Raw genomic sequence first — 21,067 nt, 5'->3', positions numbered from 1 at the left:
AAACAGACAAACTTTCACCTTTACCACAGCCCTCATGCCAGGATCCAGAGCCCATGAAGAGATGACAGTGAGGCTGCCCAGCAGAGGGCTGCCTGCAACAGCCAATGGTCAGAGAAAGGAGCAGTGGCGGACAACCACCGCTCAGTTCTCCTTACTCTACGCGGGACCTCTGGCAGCAGAGGAAAAGGCGTGTGGCAGCAATGAGGCCACCGTGACCACACAGTTTCTCCAACAACTACTCAGTGTACACTCTGTCCTTCAGAATGTTCTGGAACCCAGGACAAGCAGGCATGGCCCTTTAGCTCCTCTACATCTAAACAAAGATACCTGGTCAGAGACCAGCACCCGCCTCATTCTCATCAAGGAGCCAACTTGGTGGGATGAATGGTAGAGCCACCAAGGGCAGGGCTGGAGGACCTCAGAGACAGCCCGTGGCCCCTCCCGGCGAGAGGTGAGGTGAGAGGGCACGGCACCCGAGGGAGTGAGCGGACGGGGAGCTCTCTGTCCACAGGGGAGGCCCAGGCTAAACCGACGTGCTGCCTCTCACTGGCTGTTGAACCCACCCTGGGCTAATCACCTAACCTCTCTGTGCCTCACTTTCCTCACCTGTAAAACGTGCAACATAACGGCATCTGCCAACGAGAGTGGCTGGGAGGACTAAGTGGGACAAGGCCTGTCAGTGTTTCAGAAAGCGGCCAAAGCTAATCTATGGTGCTAGAAGGCGGCGGAACAAACGGCTCCACCACATGAGCAAGAGAAAGCTCCCATCTTAATTTCTGACCACCTGCTTAGAACTAACAGGATTTAGTCAGCCTTCATCCAAGCTGAAAACACCAATTTAAAAGGAAACCTTGACCTATAGCACAGGTGAGCTAGTAACTATCACACAAGAGGCACGGATCTGACAGTCATACAGTTCCTGAGTTGTTTCTCATCTCGGACTTAGATGAACCTTGACAAGAACACACCAAAGCAGTCTCATCTTCCAACTTCTCCCCAAGAGAAAAGGGTTTTCATATATGGACATTTTTGAAACAATGAAAGGAACAGGTAAGCTTTTCTTTCTGAAGTATAACTTGGAAAATGGGAATCTTTTTCCTAAGCAGTAAATGCCATGGTCTAATCACTCAGCTTCTTACTCCAGGAAGGGCAGCATCTGAATGTGTCTCGTTTCAGATATTAATATCCTTTCCTTACACATCCTAACAAAAGCAGACACAATCATATATTTTAGTGCCAAGTACAGTCTGATGCTCTCACAACTTGTTGAGTTCAGACTATCAATAAACACGTTCTCAGCTGGTAATCCTAACCATAAAAAAAAATACAAGCACTTTCATACCAGAAGTGGAAAAGTCTTCACAAACATAACCAGTAGCTGCTGTAAACAGCATAAGCTACACACAGGGAACAGGACTGCTCGCGGGGGTGAGAAGGCCTCCCACCATGGGGCTGAGGGACGGAGGCCCACACTTACTGTGGCTTTGTCAAGGACTTTGATGGAGCAGGGCTCCGCCACGTTGTGCTTCCGCAGGGCCTGCTCCAACAGCTGCAGAGGAGGACGCTCCCATTTCCCAAAGACCACTAAGTCGATGTCACTGGACAGAACAGAAGGAATCGTGAACAACTGCTCCCCTCACTGTACAGTAACGCACGCATCTGGGGTGGACCAGTGCCAGACCATGCATGCTCGAATCTCCTTCAAGGGCCCTACATGACCCCACTAAGCATAACCCTCCTAGGGAGAGAAAATGCAGCTTATGAACTATTTGCAACATAAATATGGAAAGCAAAGAGGCTGACAGTCTCTCCCAGCATCACCAGGTAATTAGGGGACTGAAATGAAAGTGTCCTCCCCTCTGAGGATCCCTGGTCCTTATACTTCTGTGCTGTCTACACTGGATCACTCTTGCTGACCCGGGATTCCTGGACACTTCAGATCTACTCAGTTTCCCACTGGCCCTGCCAATGCCAAATCCTGGGAGGATAGCCTCTTTAGTCTCCAAATGTTAACAGTGGGTTAACAGAAAATAAACTTGTAATGAAACAATGCACATAAAATTGATTTGGATATTAAAAGATTTCTTAACGAAAAAACACTGGAAAATGATTTTACAATGCAAACTTAAAGTCTGATGTTTTTCTATCAAATAAAATCTTTACAAACTATTGTTTAAATAGAATTTGCTTGTATCTTCATTAAAACATAAGATCAATTTTTCAAAAACATATCCAAAAATATCAGCAGAACAAGGTTTCCTATTGCATTTACTTCCCATGGCCCTCTCACTCATCTTTATGTTTTTAGTGTCTGGCATTTTTGTACTCCATCAAATTAAGTGCAAAAGGAAAAATGCAAAGCAGTCAATTATCATAATACTAAACTAAATTTTATTTTCTGCAATTTCTCCTCTGTGCTCCACAGTCTGTTCCTTTAGCTCGCATTTCTAGCCTTAGATTTGAATACAAGGAACCTACTTCTAGCCTTTAACACACATACGAACACTGCCCACTCCTCCCTCTGCTGAATAAACGTGAACACTCATCTGTGCCAAGATGCAGTACTCACCTGGTTGGAAGATAGAGACCTGTACTAAAGCTGCCAAAGATCTGTACCTGCAAGAAAGAGCGACTGTCTCAGAACATGTGACGACTCAAGCACGCGTCCTCCCAACACCTCTCACTGAAAGAAAGGCCTCACTCCTACTCTTGGGTAAGACTGAACCGCCCTGCAAGTTGGGGCAAGAGATACTGAAAATGATGCAACAAAATCTTCTTAAGTTTAAAGTTAAAGACCTACCCCAAAAAGAAATTTTTAAAAGCTCAAAATTAAGAGATGAAACTATTACTGGCCTCGCCCAGACCCAGTCCAAGCCAAGGACTTTTCAGAGCTGGGTTCAAACGCTCCCACAATTTTCAAACCCGCAGCTAAGGCACAGGGTGGGGCTTTGTCCCAGGGCACTCAAGTTTAAAGCCAAAAATGTTGTCCATCATTCTAAAAGTGGGGACTGAGTGGCTGCCCTTGCCCAGTGAGTGCACGCGTGCCCTTCAGCAGCTCAGCTCGTCGTCCGTCACTGGTCACCCATCAGGCACGGTCACGGGCAGGGGAGGCTGACTGACTAGAACACAAGCGGCGGATGGGCTGTCATGGACCACTCAGAGGACACGTCAAGCACTGGACACGCCCATGGACCTCATCCCATTGAACACGTGTTCATTCACTGTGACAGTGGTCTGAGAGGAGATACTCTCAAGTTTCACAAAAATGAACATATGCTATGAAGTGTGGTGGGGTGAAGGGGTAAAATTTCTAACCTTAAGGTGAATTTAAAACAAGAAAAATAATCACACCATTCCCAAAAATACTCCCCTAGGCCAGAGGTCCTCACACTCAAGGGCGTCAACCCCCGGAGGGCATGTTAACCCAGGCCTGCTGGCCCAGCCCTAGGTTTCTGAGTTGGCAGTGCAGAGGAGGGCGGGGAAGGTGCGTTTATAACAAGCTCCCAGGTGAGGAGCTGCTGCCCGTCCAGGACCACACCTGAGAACCACCGCCTTGGGCCAGCGAGAGACACACAGACACATGACGACCACAGGCGCTGACATTTACTTGTGTGTGACAGAGAAGTACACAGAATATACCCACATCAGCCGCTGGCCAAAGGTCTTTAACCACAGTTTCAATCCGTTTCACCACCTCTCTTCTCATGGCTGCTTCTTCAGGACAAGGTGACATGAAGTTATAAAAGTCAATTATTTCCTCATGAAGTCTAGCGGACAAAAGAGAAAACATACTAGAGTTACAATTAAACTTAACCACACTTTTCATTCTGTTATTAGATCAGCATCACACTAAAATATACTCTGGCTACTTAAAATACAGTTTCTTTTCTCCTCAAAAAGTATATAATGAAACGAAAACTCTGTGCTGGATGAAATCACACAGTACGGGTTTAGAACCACAGAGTAACACGAGTGAATTTCGTCAATACCATATATCAAAACTTTCGATTGGCATTTGAAGACTTATCCAAAAGAACCATTTCAGTGACTTCATCACAAAACTGAGAGAATCCCATCTTTGAAGGATGAAAGACGATTCCAATTGATGCAGCACAGTAAACACGGTTCCCCTGGTATGCACGTCACCCCCACTCTGATGTGCTCCAGAGCCCCATGAGCAACTCCTGTGCCTCATCCTAAAGAGTGTGGATGCAGTTGAGGCAGGCCGAGGTGAAGGAAATGGACAGACAAGGTGAGGAAGACCCGCGTCTTCACAGAGCCTGACAGCCCCAAGTCTCGGCAGTCAGGGTCTGCCCATCTCCTCTGACAATGCTCTGGACCCAGCATCCAGCACCTCACAATCTCATCACAGAGAAGTGAGAGTCCCTGGAGGCAGAGAAGCCTTATTTAATCCAACACTCAAGTGTTCGCTCCTTAAAACCCGACAAGGAGGTCAACCACCAAACGTGTGGGGCAGAAGTAGGTTCAGCCCTCTCTTTCTTTCCTAGCAAAGACCTGAAAGGGTGTTTTCAGGAGAGAGGAGAGCGCTCCGAAGGCCGCCTTACACCTGCGCCTCAAGAGTCCCTTCTCTTGTCGTCAGCCCCACGGGCGACAGAGCCAGTCCTGCAGCGGGGGCAACGGCTCAGGCAGCTCAGTTTCGGGCCCAGAAGCCGTGCCGCAGACTCCTTCTGCAGGAAGGAGCGACGGTCACCCTCAGCTACGTGCAGGGATTAGCTTAGGTGGGGGACCCAACCCTGGGGATTATAACAAGTCAGATTCCCCTGCCTCCACTCTAGGCTTGATTAGTAAAGCAAACAGAAGACAAAATAAAATTAGCTCAATAATAACATAACAACAGTAATAACGTTAGTTCAATAGCTAGCAAAATAGTCCACACAACAGCAGGCAATACTTCTTAACAGCACCCATCAGCGTCAAGTTACGAAGGTAAGAGGCACCTCATTACCTTACCTATTATTCTCTACCGGCTCTTGTTTAAGGCCAACTTCAACTCTCTCACCTGAAGTACAGCCTCCCCCACCCCCAAAATTCATCTGGAGAGACCGCTCCTAACACGCAGCAGCAGGTTTTAAGGCTACTCGAGGCCAATGAAAGCACACACAGACTCCAACAGGAAATAAATCCCCAACACCCGTGTTCACAGTACACCTGCAACCCAGTTAGGCCATCACTGGGACGTAATTTTATCATGTTTAATTTTTTAAAAAAACGAAAACCTCACCCTAAGCATGCTGCCAATGCAGACAGCCACAAGTCCAGTTTTTAATAAATCCAAAAAAAGTCATGTCATGCAATATTAAAATGCAGATATTTTCCAAAATATCAAACTTCACGATTTGGCGGGCAAAGTTTCTATCATTTCAACAATTACTGAGCACCAACTACACACTAAGCATTTAGCCACCTCTCTTCCAGCAGCCCAGCAGGCATGGTCAAGTTTCAGGTCTCACCTAAAACTTCCTACCATTTGGCAATGTTGTTAGCAGGACTAGATATGTCAGGTTAGTGGGTTAATGCCCACCCCAGGGAAGAGCCAAAGGTGACCCAGGACGTCTGGGAGGGTCCCGTGTCCGTTGCTGTCACTGTGGAGAGCTGTCTGGGAGGCAGCAGTGGGCTCTTCACAAGAAGAGCCGTCACCCTTGGTGAGAAGTTCGTCCATCTGAAGCACTAAGAGCACGTGCTCTGCTGCACCTTTTAGTACTGTTCTGATAACAGGAGTATAGAAATCTAAAGACATAATAATATAAGCCTAGAATAATTAAACAATAGGCCCAAAGTCATGGAAAAAGAATACCAAACCTAGCATGCTAAAATTCTATCCACATCCCACAAATTTAATACATTAAAAGCATGTTATAAACAGGGCATTCCAGCTCGCCAAAGCGTCACTGCAGTCTGCACTTGCACAGTAGAATGTGCTGTCAACTTTCTTGTAAGTTGGTGCATCTGAAATAACAACAATAGAAAACAGTCCCTCCTCTGCTCCCCAGGACTCCTGCCGGCCTCAGTGACCCTCAGTGCACCAGCAGAAAGTGCATGAAGAGAACCCTTGTGGGTCTGCACAGACACCACGCGATGAGTATAACTGTCAGTTTTATCAGATGTCTGTTGATTTGCTTGACAAGAGGGGGTCCCCTAGCATTCCTCCCTCCAACCCCGTATTTCAGGAGAGATAAACAGTGAGGTGGAGGAATGCCCACATTCCCAGCTCAGGAAGTGGTGCCAAGTGGAACACACAAGCCTCCTAATTTCATTGTCGTGTTCCACCAGTAAGATAAACTAATAATATACCTGTCTGAAATACGGATTAAATTGTATCTAAAAATTAGCAACTGCTGTAACAAATATTAGATAGTAAGAGTACTTTTGCTTTGCCTTCTGGGGAACACTGCTGGCGGACTGGCTGGACAAGAAGGCTCTGCCCAGCCCCTGCTGGCCCTTCCTCGAGGCAAGCAGGGACCAGCAAGGCCCTGCGTGACTCCTGGAGCCACCTGAAGACTGCATTGCTCTGGAGTGTGATGGCGCCATTGGCGGAAACACACAGGAAGGGCTCACAACCATCAGGACGTCTGGCCAGACATGAAAAGCCCCTGCAGCTGCCTGCTCCTGCTGGGCAGGCTCTTCGTGGAACCCTTGAAGGAGAGAGGAAGCATCGAGGGAGCGGCGAGGGGGTGGTGATCAGCCAGTGAGGGGGCACTGCCAACCCACCCAAGAACTGTGGAATCAGAGCAATTCCACAGAAGCTGCAGGACACCGAGGCAGTGCCCCTCTCCCCAGCCACAGCGGGCACTCGCTCTTCCTCCGCCCGCTGCGTGCTTCACTGCGGGGCGTGGCGATGGGCTGGAGTCTGTCTCTGCCCAGGGAAGGCAACCTCCAGTGGGAAAGGGCTCACCTGCTCACTGCCTGACCTCCAGCGCCACAAGTGCGCTTGTTCATGGCGAAAATCTGATCAATGTGTGTGGACGGAAGCAAATCAAGTTTTGATAAAATAAATATTTTACTTATGACCTTGTCATTTAAGATCTACATTCCCTATAAAATGACATCAAAAATTAATATTCCAAGAAATAATATTTCACTCCTGTACTGGATAGCTTCATTTATTAGCAGAAACCATTTAAATGGCCAACTGCTCTTTTAAAAATGTAAACAGTGCTAAACAAAAAGTTTGCGTTATTTTATTTGATACTAACATTACTTTAAGAAACTGCATATTCTGGGACGCGTCTTTCCATCAATGGCTGAGCACGGATAGGTTTAAAATGAAACGTCTTCTCTCCTCATGGCACATTTCACAGCGGCACATCTCTTATGGTCAATTGATTTATAGGAAGTTGTCTATATGAAGCCTATATTTCTGACCAACAAAACGACAATTTCAAATTGTCAACGTTTTCAAGCAATGGCACCTCAGATCCAACAAATACGGGAATTAGAAGTTGACCATAAGGCAACTTGAGAAAGGAGCAAGCGTGACGGCAAGGACTCACTGGCACCTGAGGCCTGCCTGCCACTGCCCAGCTATGTGGCCGTGAATGAACTCCGGAAACCTCTGCAGAACGCAAACCTCACACGAAGCCAAGGAGCCGCATGTTCAGGCTGCTGTGGGGTCAAAAGAGAGAACACTGGGAAAGCAGAGCTTCTGAGTGTTTTGTGGCGGCAGCTTGAGCCCCATCTAAGTCATGTCATCAATTTAGGAACGCACAGTGGGAAAGGTTTGCCGTCACGTGTACAAAAGGAGCACGGCAAGCAGTGGGACGCACGAACGCGGCCCGCCTCTGACAGCGTGTCTGTGAGCAGTGGACGCGGAGACACTCACTCCAGCAATGGCCACTGGTCCACACAGAGCAGGTGCGACTTTGAGATTCAACTTGGAAGGATCTCAGATCAATACATCAGAGCGGAGCAAGCCTAGAATGATTCATTTTCTGGTTCTTGTAAGAAAGATGGAAACGGTGAGACCACAGTTCTCAGTGAATTTATGTTTTAATCATGAAACTACTCGAGAACAGAAAGCTGAAACATTATTTTCTAGTCTACTTTTGAACCAAACATTAGAAAACAAAGTTCTGTGAAAAATGAGAAAAGACATTTCTCATCTACTATCACTCTAAGAGTCCAAACCCCTTCAAAAGGTAATAACTGATTTCTCAATTTTTAGTACATTTCCCAAATTAATTTCTGCTTCTAGTACCAAATATCAAGATCAGTAATGTTTTAGTATCTATCTTAGTATCTGGTTTATAGTTCCTGTAAATATTTATGAAACCCAATTCCATAAGCTATTTTAAAGAGTGAAAGACAAGATTATTCAGTTAGAAAATCAAACCATCTAATTTGATAGCTAATAAAGCTATTGATGAAAACAGATGACTCATTTCAGGAGGATGATTTTTGATTTTAGAAGCTGTGCTGGTGGGGTTGCATGGTTCCAAACTGTCTAAACCTGAATCAAAGCCGGGACCGGCTGGTTCTGAAGGCAGGCGTGCCACGGTGAGGCCCCCCACCCAGGTTTCTCAGCCTCCCCACCGGGAAGACTACCCAGCCCCAGGCCAAGCTGCTCCTTCCCGGCTCCCAGCACAATCTGTGAGCTGTTCTAAGGTGACTTCGTTGTACTCAACCAATGAGGACGTGCAGGAGGACACGCAGCGGTGCTGCAGCAGGTCGAGGACACAAAGAAACGAGGGGCCCGAAGCGAAGACAACCAAATGTATTTAAAATACAACTGTGGAAAGAGAAGGGGCAAAAGACACAGGCCAGGAGGGTTAACGATGCTGGTCTCCGGGGGAGTGCACTGGGGTCTGCCTGTTCCTCTGGATTTTAAATCCCGAGGCTACTTCTAAGGAAAGCGATGGTCAGAGGTCAGATTTCATTCATCCTTTTCTTAAGGGAAAAGAGGAGCCAAACGAATGAACGAGCCCTCCTCCAATGTGGTTACGAGAAGTTTCAGCCCCCGAAACCTACTAAACACAAGCTGTGCTCTGAAGGGCGAATGTGTCCAACTTTCCCAACTCACTGGATCTCAGAACCCTCAACACTGCTCCCCACAGTCCCATCCCTACTGTTAACCACGTGACGCAGAGTTTAACTTAACATCCTCCATGAACCTGGTCAATTCCACACCCTTGGGGAAAACCAGGCTTTTCCATCACAATGTAAAATGGAATGGAAAACATCAGAAACTGCCTTCAACTGTCAATTTATTCTCTCCCTCTTCCCCTCCCTCCAACTCTTCTTAAAATCTTCAAAAGCCTTGAAAAGCCAGTGGTTTCTCAGAAACCGGAGCTCCCTCCACTCAGCTCTACAACGTTCACTGTCTGCATTTTTGCCAAACACAATGAGCTAGTGAAAACACTTGGAGCTAACTACTGGGGTTTTATAGATTTTAAAGCAGGCTTTGACGCACTCAAGTGAGACGACGATTCAGACTCCATTCCGCCGGACGGACAGGGTCTGAGGTAGCACCCACCTCTCCACTAACCAGGAAGAAGGCGCTGCAGAGTGGCAGGTGCAGACATCATGAGAGAATGAGTGAAGCACTTCCATCTTCAGGGATGGATGATCCTCTTTAAAGTTCCCACTTACTGACACAGTGAATGAGCTATTTATAAATCATTTTTATTTATTTTTAATTACATTACAAGGCAATTAACATCCACGCCAATTATTTAGAAAACCTTGAATCAGGCTTTCAAAGGTTATTATTTTTTTTTAATCTAAGCTCAAGAGTGGAAGGAAACTAAATGAAACTGCAAACTAGAAACCTCCTGTGCTTCCAGAGTGTTCCTTGATGTTTTCGATGTGGCGGCTGCTAAGCCAGGGCTCTCATCAGCCTGCCTTCAGAGCCTGCCCCTCAGCTTCTCACCACTCGGGGCAGAGACCTACCTGTGCACCTGTCTTTGGGGCTTTGAACAAAGCTGCATAGCTTGCGGTTTTAAAATGTTAATGGCAGAGTGAGGCTTTTGAGAAAAGCTGCTGCAAAGCGAGGGCCTGAGAGCTAAGCAAGAGACGGGAGGAGGAACAGGCAGGAGCTGCGCTGGGAGGGCAGGGCTGCTACCGGGCAGGCGAAGGCAATACCAGGGTCATTAAGGCTAAGACCAACCAGCCTTCATAAAACAGCTAGGACAGAAGGGCTCTGCAGCTTTGGAATCATCAAAGCGCTAACTCTGATCCATGCAAATTCAGCTCCCAGCAAAAGTGGAGCTTTCTCGTCCCCTGCCCTCCAAGACCCCTCCTGGGATGAGTCACACTGAACCTTGGTGCAGGGAGATGTCTGAGGGCCCTTCAGAACCTAAACTGAAGGCAAGCAGCGGGAATGACACTCTTCTGCCCTAGCAGAGCAAACACAGCATAGTAAACGCCAAGCAAAGGCCCTGGGGCCACTCAGAGGCCAGAGAACCATGACAATCTTCTCTTCCCCCCTCAGAACAGAAAGCAAGAGCTCAGATATCAGAAGCTTATAATTAAGCCATGGCAGAAGTATTTAATCTAATACATTTCTTCTGAACCAACTGCTAGAGAAGAAAGGACGTGCTGATACGGTTTCTATAGAGGGTACTCTGGTGAGGCACCTGGGAGCTTCCCACCGACCAGGAAGCAGCCAGCCCCACATTTCGCAAACTGAGTGAACAGGGTTACAACTACTCAGAACCATTATTATGCCATTTTGCATTATAATCTTGAGAACCACCCCAGGCTGAAGGTACAGGCTGGAGCAAACCCAGCAGGAAGCACTCCACTTGCTCAGCACATCCTCAACCCATCATGGGGCAAAAGTGATCAAATGGCCTCAGTCTTCTGACACCAGTGTCCTAAGGAACCCACAGTGCAATCCAGGACCCCACCACAAGAAGAGCTCACGGCTGGGAGAGCTGCTGGGGCACAAGAAAAGGCCAAGACAGCACTGCGCTGAGCCGTGCATGCTGGCTCGGGCCACCTGCCACCCAGCCTTGCATGGCAGCCATAGCACAATCACAGCCCACTGCAGGCCACCTAGAGGACGCTCAGACGGAACCACTGGCTGCATTTGAAAGCCAAGGTCCTCGAGCCTTGCTTGCTAGCTCAAGTAGCTGGATCATTTCTGAAATGAAAATAGCTATATTTTCTGTCATCTTTCCAGAGATCCTTACCCTCAATGGCAAGGTGAGCTGGGACAATCTCTTGAGGCAGCAAGACCTAAGAGTCTGAAAACAATTCTCTGGGATACTACACCATACCACCCACATCACCAACCTTTTCATTAGAGCCACCCAAATAGTCTTTGAAGCAAATACTATTGTCTCCACTTCACAGAGAAGAAAACTAAGCATTCATTAGACAGCTGGTAACTGGTCCAGGATCACACAACCAGGACTCAAGCCCAGAGCTGTGTAGCTCTCAAACTCAGCGTTTAGCCACAGAGCTGGGGAGCCACACTCAGGAGGTGACTTGACAGAAACACGTGTGGAAAGTCACTGTGGTCCCTCATAAAGAGTGGAGGCTGTAAATATAACTCTCTGATTATTTAGGAAATAATGTACATCCATACAATGTGTAAAAGTTGTTTAAATGAGCTTTTCAGTGACAGGAGGAACCGCTTCTTTAGAATTAAACAAAGAAGTATAAAATGACACCTTTGTGACATATTTAAAGCAGCAGTAAAAAGCACAAAGAAATACGCTCAAGCGTTAGCAAGAAAATCATGGGTAGTTTCTTTTCTGTATTTTCCAAATTTCTTCAATAAGTACATTATTGCTTTTATAATCATAACCAAAAAAAGGTTTTATCATTTCAGCTTTACTAGTTGACAATGACTTCACCTCCAAAGGTCAAAGGGCAGACGACAACTGTGCTTAAGTCTTCTTTAAGCCTCGGGCCTTCTTCAGCCTTTACACTAAGGCCGAATCAGTGTGGGCTTTCCCTCTGGCTCTGCTGTACCTGAGAGTGAGCCACACCAGGCCTCCTGAGGTCCTGGGAACCACTCCTGTGACTCTGCTCAGCTCCGAGGTCCAGCAAGGCTAAAACGCCCCTTCATCACTGAAGCTCTGATTCTAGTGCCACCTCAAGTCCCTGGTTTAGGAAGCTAGCCCAGACTGCAGCATACACCCCCCCCCAAGACAGGGCTCCTACAAAAGCTACCCCACAATCCCAGAGAAACCTCTGCAGATGCAAAAGACTGAACCAGACGAGACCTGTGTCAGGAAGGTGTGGTCTCTCAAGTACCCCAACCCTCTCTGGCCTCGCCACACCAAGTACAGCTAACAGGCTTTCTCTACCATGCACCTCGCACCAAAGGCACTGCTGCCAGACAGCTGGCTGAGTAGGATTCTGAGGCTGCATTCAGACTCAGGAGAAAAAAACTTAAAATTCATTAGTGATACCATCATATCAATATTCTTATTATCAGCTGACAATACCCCATGCTCACTGTGTGCAGGCACTGCGTGACACACTTCACCGAGGAGGATCCTGATAACCATCATAATCACCCCTTTTCACAGACAGCTCAGAGGTCCACCAATCTGCCTGAGCCTCGTGTCGGCTGTAAAGAGCTCAGGCATCGCCGCACCTCCACAGCTGCCTCTCTGCCGACCACTGCTCACAGCCCCTCTGGAGCCTCCTGCTCCCATCAACTGCCCCTTTCTGTCTGCCCCCTGCAGACCTCTGGAGTCCCCACACCCTGTGGCCACCGAGTGTGGGGTTGCTCCTTCCCCACCAGCTACTTGCCTGGCCTTGACCACTCAGCAGCGATGTCAGACATGCACAGCCTCTCACGGGGCCAGTGCCTGATGGGACAAATCGTCCCAATGCCCCACAGAGCAAGGAAGCCTGTGTGTGTAACTCACCTGACAGAAGACGAGCCGGCCACCTTCCACATCACCAAGACTGGAAAAGCCCTCGGTGAAGCCTAACCGTGTCCAGTTCCGCGCAGCCCACAGAGGTGCAAACTGTGGGTGCTCGTCACCTGCCACGCACCAGCGCGCCGTGGCCACACAAGGGCCAGGTCTATCCTGCACACCAGTGCGTTAACAGATCTGAGAAGTCTACTGTAATGAAGGCTATTTAACTTTGTTGTATCCAATATTTGTACATGTATCAAAGTGAAGTCTGATTTACAATATCAGAAGAATATACACTAATGTAACTTTTAATTATCATACATTTACTTTCTAGTCAATCAGCCAGGAAGATTTCCATCTAGTTTAAAGGAGACAAGTCATTGGTACCAATTTTCCTTAGCAGGTCAACCTCCTAAAGTCTCAGGACAGGGGTTCAGGGGTTCCAGCTCAAGAAGGCAGGATGAGCACACATCAACCTCCCAAGGCCCCACCAAGATGACTGGAAAAAATTTTAAGAAAAAGGACAACAGTACTGGAAAATTACCAAAAAGTGATAGGAAAGAAGTTAATGGATCCAAAGATTTAAGTCAATATCGAAGTACAGAAGTAGATGTGATTCATCATTCTACAGTTACTTACCGCAAACCTGCTGCTAACAGGCTCTGTTCTGATATGGCTATCGAGTAGTGAGCAAGACAACATAAAATAAAGCCCTTGCTCTGACTGAGTTTATGTGCGACGAGGGGGCATGGAGAGGGGAGTTAAGTAAATAACCAAAATAAACCAAAAAAGTGTAGTATGCTGTGCAGAGATTCCCAATGGTGGCCCACGGCTGTCCACATGGCTACTTAGGATAGGTGGTCAGGGACGGCCTCCCGAACAGCTGGTACTGGAGCCCAGAAGAAGGGAAAGACGAAGCCAGACATGCAGACATCAGGGGACAGCATTCTGACAGAAGGAAGAACGAGACAAAGGCCTCAAGGCGAAGATGAACTTGGACGGCTGGAGGACCAGAGAGGAAGTCAGCGTGGCCTAGAGACCAGGGGAGCCTGAGCTCCCAGGAGTCAGAGTCGTCAGTCCCCGACTGGGCCAACTTCAGAGCAAACAAGACCACGGGGCTTTTGAAAGGACTGAAAGGACTGGCCAGAAGAAGTGAGCCCTGAGAAAGCTGAAATAATTCAGGAACAGACTCCGGGCCCCCAAAAAGGCGGCCTCTGACTCTCCCCAAGGTTCTCCTCTCCACCCAGAGCACCGGCAGGGCCCAGAAAGGTCAGCCTTTCAAACCTGCAGCCTGGGCTCAAAGTGCTCAGGTAAGGTGGAGAGGGCTCGGCAAGAACACACTCATGCTACACCAGCATTAAGATGGCGAGGGGGTCGGCATGGCAGAGAAGGCCACCCTGTAAACATGCCATAGCTAAAAAAGAAAAGAAGAAAGAAAGAAAGGAACCCAGAACGGGAGAACACACAACTTACAGATCAGGAGAAAACCACTACCGTGCCTGTTCCACAGAAAATCGTGGTAAGAACGTGTCAATGAAAGCAGGGTTAAAAGACGACAAACAGGGGCCGGCCCGGTGGCCTGGTGGTTAAGTTCAGCACGCTCCGCTTCAGCACCTCAGGTTCGGATCCCAGGCGCGGATCTACACCACTCGTCAGCAGCCATGCTGTGGTGGCAACCCACATACAAAATACAGGAAGACTGGCACAGATGTTAGCTCAGGGTGAATCTTCCTCAATAACAAAAAAAAAAGAAGATGACAAAGAGCAGAATGAGAGGACAGGGAAGCTACTGGGCTAAGGGCAAAAAGGGCCTATTTAAATAAGATGGACAGAGAGGAAAAAAAATCGTCGTCATCCAAATGGAAACGGTAGACCTGGATGGACAAAGACTTGCCCATCAACAGGAAGATGAAACCAGTAACGTGTGGAAGATTCGACAGAGGACCGTTTCCCTAAGTGAAGACAGAAACCAGTCTGTGGGTGGAAGGGTGGCCATGTCCAGGAAGAACTGATGCTGAGGCCGATGCTGAGACAGACACTGCAGGAAGGATGGGGCCTGGGGCTGCCCTGGTGGCACAGCAGTTAAGTTTGCATGCTCCACTTTGGCGAACCAGCGTTTGCTGGTTCAGATCCTGGGCGCAGACCTACACACCACTCATCGAGCCATGCTGAGGCAGCATCCCACGTAGAAGAGCTAGAAAGACGTACAACCAGGATACACAACTATGCACTGCAGCTTTGGGGAAAGCAAAAAAAAAAGAAAGGCCAGGGCAGGGACAAGAGGAAGGCTTCAGACAGGCAGGTAATCAAAACAAACCCCTTCACCAAAGGGGGAATCCGTCCTGCCTCGGACTTCTCCACAACATTCAAAGCCAGAGACACAGGGCACACGCAGAGGCTCTGAGGCAGAGATCTGTCATTCAGGCACACGGCAGGCTTCAGGGAATACAGCACCAATCGGCTCTTCTTTAAAAACTGGATTACTTAACACACACACAAGAAGACACTTGATTAAAGAGCTTCTGCAAAGCAAAAGAAACCACAAACAAAGTGAAAGGACAACCCACTAACTGGGAGAAAATATTTGCAAATCATATATCCAACAAGGGGTTAATTTCTAAAATATATAAAGAACTCATACAACTCAACAACCAAAAAGGAAACAACCCCATCAAAAAATGGGCAGGGGACATGAACAGACATTTTTCCAAAGAAGATATACAGATGGCCAACAGGCACACAAAAAGATGTTCAACATCATTGACTGTCAGGGAAATGCAAATCAAAACTACCATGAGATATCACCTCACACCTGTCAGAATGGCTATAATTACCAAGACAAAAAAAAACAAATGTTGGAGAGGATGTGGAGAAAAGGAAGCCCTCATGCACTGCTGGTAGGAATGCAAACTCGTGCAACCACTATGGAAAACAGTATGGAGATTTCTCAAAAAATTAAAAATAGAAATACCATACAATCCAGCTATCCCACTACTGGGTATTCATCCAAAGAATCTGAAATCAACAATTCAAAGAGACTTATGCACCCCTGTGTTCACTGCAGCATTACTCACAATAGCCAAGACGTGGAAGCAACCCAAGTGCCCACCAACTGATGAATGGATAAATAAGATGTGGTATATATATACAATAGAATACTACTCAGCCATAAAAAAAGACAAAATCGTCTCATTTGCAACATGGATGGACCTGGAGGGTATAATGTTAAGCGAAATAAGCTGGACAGAGAAAGACAAACGCCACATGATTTAGCTCATTTGTGGAAGACAAACAAACACATGGATAAAGAGAACAGATTGGTGGTTACCAGAGGACAAAGGGGTGGGAGGGGTAGGCGAAAGGGGTAAAGGGGCACACGTACGGTGAAGGATAAAAATGAGACTGTTGGTGGTGAGCATGATGCAGTCTATACAGAAACTGATAAATAATAATGTACACCTGAAATTATACAATGTTATAAACCATTATGACCTCAATAAAATAACTGAAAAAGAAAAAAAAGAAGACACTGACAGCAGCTCCCATGTGCAGATGCAAAGAATAAGCCAAAGAGCCAGAGCCTGATGGCTACCCAGGCCCCAGGCAGCTCAGCGGGTCTCAGTGCGAGGACCATAGGCACCCTAGTATAAGAGGAGCAGGGCACAGGCAGCTCAGCGGGTCTCAGTGCGAGGACCATAGGCACCCTAGTATAAGAGGAGCAGGGCACAGGGTCAGAGCCAGGAGCGCTGTCTGCTGAGGCATGAGGGCAGTGCTGACCCTGCAAAGCTGATTATACCACATAAAGGCAACAAGGACTGCACGCACCTGTGAGCTCTGCCAGGAAAGACACACGCCCAAAGAAGCCCACCAGAAACATGGACCACACAGAGAACTTTTAAATCCAAGGAGTCCCAGTGGCAAGCATGAAGACCATGTAAATACAGAACCAAGACTAATCAATTATAAACTGTGGTGTCCTGTGCTGAGGCAGGATCACAGCATCGTGAGGAACCTGGACTGCCTGGTGTCAGCTCTGCCCTGCTGCTCTCCAGCTACAAGACCTTGCAGGACCCCAGCTGCTCCATGCCTCAGTTTCCTCATGTGAAACACAAGGATGCTGATGGTACCCCCCACATGGCATTGTCAATAAGATTTAATGAATCCTGATAAAGTTCTTAGAATGGGGCCCGACACTCAGTAGGGGCTCAATAAATGGTAGTGATTATAATTACAGAACAAAATAGAAATGTTTAACTCATAGTGACCAATAACATAATGCGAATCAGGAGGTGGGAAGATACAGAAAAGGGCTGTCTTAGTCTTCGTGGGCTGCTATAACAGGATACCATAGACTGGGCAGCTTAAACCACAGACACGTATTTCTCACAGTTCTGGAAGCTGGAAGTCCAAGATCAGGGTGCCAGCACAGCCGGGTTACGGTGAGGGCCCTCTTCCTGGCTTGCAGCCGGCTGCCTTCTCTCTGTGTCCTCACACAGTGGAGAGAGTGAGTGAGCTCTCTGGCCTCTTCTTGTAAGGGCAGTAATCCCAGGATGAGGCCCCACCCTCACGACCTCATCTAAACCTAATCACCACCCCAAGGCCCCATCCTCAAACACCATCACATTGGGGGTTGGGGCTTGAACCTGAAAATCTGGGGGGATATCATTCAGTCCATAGCAATGGCTAACATCACCCTACACGGCAGCAAGCAAATCAATATGGTTTCATTAAAATTTTCACTCTGATTTTTTTTTTGCACTTAGCTACTTAAGTTTATCATCTTTTTTATATTCTTAGTCTCAGCAGTATCTCTCAGAAACCAGTATTTCTAGCTGAGGTTGAACATTACTTTCACTTGCAAGCAAAATTAATAATTTAGTAAATTGTACTTAAAGAGAACATGAATCATAACAGAAGTACTTCTGTTGCTCAATCCACGTGTCCATCCATGCACCGGCTTGGAGAGAGGTCTGCAGTGGCAGTCACCTGGTCGTACTTTGGTTATTTCTGGGTGGGGTGATTGATGACTTCAGCTTTCTACTTTCTTTTTTTTTTAAAATACACACGCATCTGTTTTACAAAAACAATTATCAGGGCCGGCTGGGTGGTGCAGTGGTTAAGTTCACGCACTCTGCTTTGGCGGCCCGGGGTTCGCCGGTTCAGATCCTGGGAGCAGACCTACGCACGGCTTATCAAGCCATGATGTGGTGGTGTCCCACATACAAAACAGAGGAAGATGGGCACAGATGTTAGCCCAGGGCCAATCTTCCTCAGAAAAAAGAGGAGGATTGGCAACAGATGTTAGCCCAGGGCCAATTTTCCTCACCAAAAAAAAAAAAAAAAAATTTATTACGATTTAAAAATCAGCATAAAGCCTGCTCAGAAATTATCTCTAACTTTAGAGTGATCAGCAAACACAGTTTTAAGAGGCACAACATCACACACAGCGGGGCTGACACTGGCCACTTACAGGAGCCACTGCGAACAGCAGGGTGACAGCACCAGGGCCTCTGCTTGGTTTGAGAGATCCTTTCAGGGAGATGAGGGCAAAGACATCCATCTTTGGGGTCCCCGACCATTCAGAGATCAGGCAGAGCATCATGATGACACATGCAACCTCTCCTGAGACATCGTTTCTCTCCACCCGGAGACTGGACCTCCACGTGATGAAGTGTCTTCTCCCTATTCCTATGCCTCTTGGACAAGGCCCTCTGTGCTCCACATGTCCAGTGGTTAAGATGACGGTTTGTGGAAGGCCAGCTCTGCACCTACAGCCACTTCTCCGAGCCTCCTTCCCTCGTCTACACTGTGAGGACAGGAGCCTCTCCTCTTGCGAGGGCCGCAGGGGATGCTGCAGGAAGGGGCGAGGGCTCAGCAGGCCAGAGACGATCACCACTGTGACAAGTCCTGAAGACCACTTGCCAGCCAGGAGCAAAGGAAAAGCTGAAGCGTCCACCTGCTAAGGAAGGCTCCGAGGACAGGGAGCCATCTGCCCCAACCACAGGCCCTTCACCTCCTGTGGTCTTATTCTAACACCGATCCTAAACGGCCCTTCTTGCTCTTACCAATTTTCCAAGCTTCAGTTCATTCCAAACCTTAACCTGTGACAATTCTCACAAGTTCTCATTCTTTGGAACTTGGCCTTGGTTCTCTATTTCTATTTCTGTCCATCATGCTTGTACTTAGGTCTGCACCTCAGTCTCCTGTGAGTCAGGTCGTTGATAGAGCCACAGACTCTTTAGACAGATTCATCATCTGCTTTTTTTCCATGAGATAACGTATGATAATACTTTAGAATTTCTTTGCATTTCAAAGCCATGTAGGGTATCCTCTTTCATATTTTGGTCATCACATTAGAGTTGTCCTTCAATTTTCAAAAATCTGCTTAAATTTAGAGAAGATGCCTATAACCAAAATACTCTTTATTACGTTGCACGATGGCTGCTCTCTCTGCCAATTCACCAAGTTCTTGCTGCCCACTCTTAATTCGAGCGCACCAATTCCCTTCCTGGGGAGGCAGCGCTGAAGTACATGGGCTTTCCTGTCAAGCAGGCCTGCGTTCGGGCCCCAGTTCTTTTATTTCGTAGCTGCGCCCTGGGCAAGACGCTTACATCTACTAAGGCTTCATCTGTCTCTCTTGAAAATGAGCATATTGTCAAGAAGAACTGGGAGAACGCAGGTTCTGCGCTGAAGGCAGCACCTGATACCAGAGAGGCGGTCAGCACAGACCTGCCCGGCCTGCTCTCGGTCTTTCTACGGTCTTCAGGTGGACAGCACCTCATCAAATGCTCCATCTTTCGTAGACTGCAACTTCTAAGAACAATCCAGACGGGAGGAGTCCTGCTCCCTCGCCCACAGCTCCCCTCCAGGCCAGTTTTGGAACGTCTCAGGAGAGCAGGACCTTCGGTGTACTCCAGCAGCAGGACTGGCTGCCTGTCCCGTCCCTCACTGCTCCCCCTCTCCAGCATCTGTCTCAGTTGACTGTCAACATCGTGACAGGAGGACCCAGGTCCCTCCTCTCCCCCAATCTGATCTCTCTCTGGGAAAGCAGAAAAGCAACCAGCCCTCTAGGACGCATTTAAACCAGGTTTGCGAGTGAGGTGCTAACTCCCATCCCCACGTCCTGGGGACATCTCCCCTCTTAACACTGCTGGGAGCTCCCGCTGTCAGCGCTGCAGCGACATTCCCAAGCACGGCATCTTCTGCCAGATCACGTTAGCCTGTCTAGGCTTCGGTTTTCTGTCTACAAAACAGGAATACTACTACCCATTCGTGGGCCTGCTCCGAGACTCGGGGAGGAAACACACAGAGAGCCGGCCCCGCAGAGCCCCGCGCACCGTGAGCCCACTGCTGCCGCCGCCGACTGAGGAGACGGCCCAGCCAGGAAGACCGTCGGATTACGTCACCGACCCAGTGTGCACAGTGCCGAGCCGCATCCCTGTGTGCTGCACCAGACACTGCGAGCCAGGGGAGCTGTTTCACGCTGCACTCTGCTACGAACCTATTTATGCTTCATGTGTCACTGAAAGAGCAGCCCTTTGAAAAGGATTTACACCAGAAACTCAGAAACAGGATTTCTAGAGCTTTCCAGTGGTATCCTGCTGAGTAACACAGCTTTTGCTGTTGCTTGAATTTGGATTTATTTAGGCAACAGTTACTGAATCACACTGTGTTTTGAATGAAGAGTCTAGTCACTCCTGTTCTGTGCTGTCCAGACATAACGCTATTTAAATTTTAATTAAAATTAAATACAATTAAAATTCAGCTCCTCAGTTGCATTAGTCACATTTCAAGTGCTCAAACGCCACCTGTGGCTTGTGGCTACTGTACTGGGCTCACAACACTAGGCCTCTTCCCTCTTCACATTCTACCGGACGGTGCTGCTCTAGCTCTGTCTAACGGGCCCTCCCGCACTTCTGTTTTCTCCACGGGCACAGAACACAGGTCAGAAGCTGCAACGAGCTCAGAGAGACAACACAACATCCACTCCTTCTACTACGTGCACAGAACGACAACAACAACAAAAGCCTGAACAACTTTCAACAAGTTATATACAGCAACACATACCTCATAAAATATGTCAGGAGAACCCTTAAAGCTCTGGGAAGACAAGTTCTTATTTAAAAGTTACAGAACACATTACCTAGGCATTGTTTACATTTTTAAAAATAGAAAAGTCTGTCTTGTTCAAAAGGAGACGTATTTCCACAGCAGAGTATCGGCCTCCG

At 47.8% G+C, this 21,067-nt stretch overlaps 1 protein-coding gene across 2 annotated transcripts in view; it reads right to left on the bottom strand.

Moving 5' to 3' along the window:
* Positions 1 to 21,067, bottom strand: part of TENT4A (terminal nucleotidyltransferase 4A) — a 46,563-nt gene that overhangs the window by 16,658 nt on the left and 8,838 nt on the right. For both annotated transcript variants that reach the window (XM_087443106.1, XM_087443105.1), the window contains exons 2-4: positions 3,644 to 3,767; positions 2,570 to 2,616; positions 1,478 to 1,598 (exon numbers count right to left, since the gene is read on the bottom strand). In XM_087443106.1, coding sequence (XP_087299232.1) covers positions 1,478 to 1,598; positions 2,570 to 2,616; positions 3,644 to 3,733 — 258 coding nt within the window. In that variant the 5' untranslated portion in view covers positions 3,734 to 3,767. The remainder of the gene's footprint in view (positions 1 to 1,477; positions 1,599 to 2,569; positions 2,617 to 3,643; positions 3,768 to 21,067) is intronic.

Source organism: Ceratotherium simum, chromosome 18 (assembly GCF_057802395.1).
Source record: "Ceratotherium simum simum isolate JZ-2026a chromosome 18, ASM5780239v1, whole genome shotgun sequence".
Taxonomy (NCBI): domain Eukaryota; kingdom Metazoa; phylum Chordata; class Mammalia; order Perissodactyla; family Rhinocerotidae; genus Ceratotherium; species Ceratotherium simum.
The sequence above is the reverse complement of the archived record's forward strand: the minus strand, read 5'-3'. Positions and strand labels throughout refer to the sequence as shown.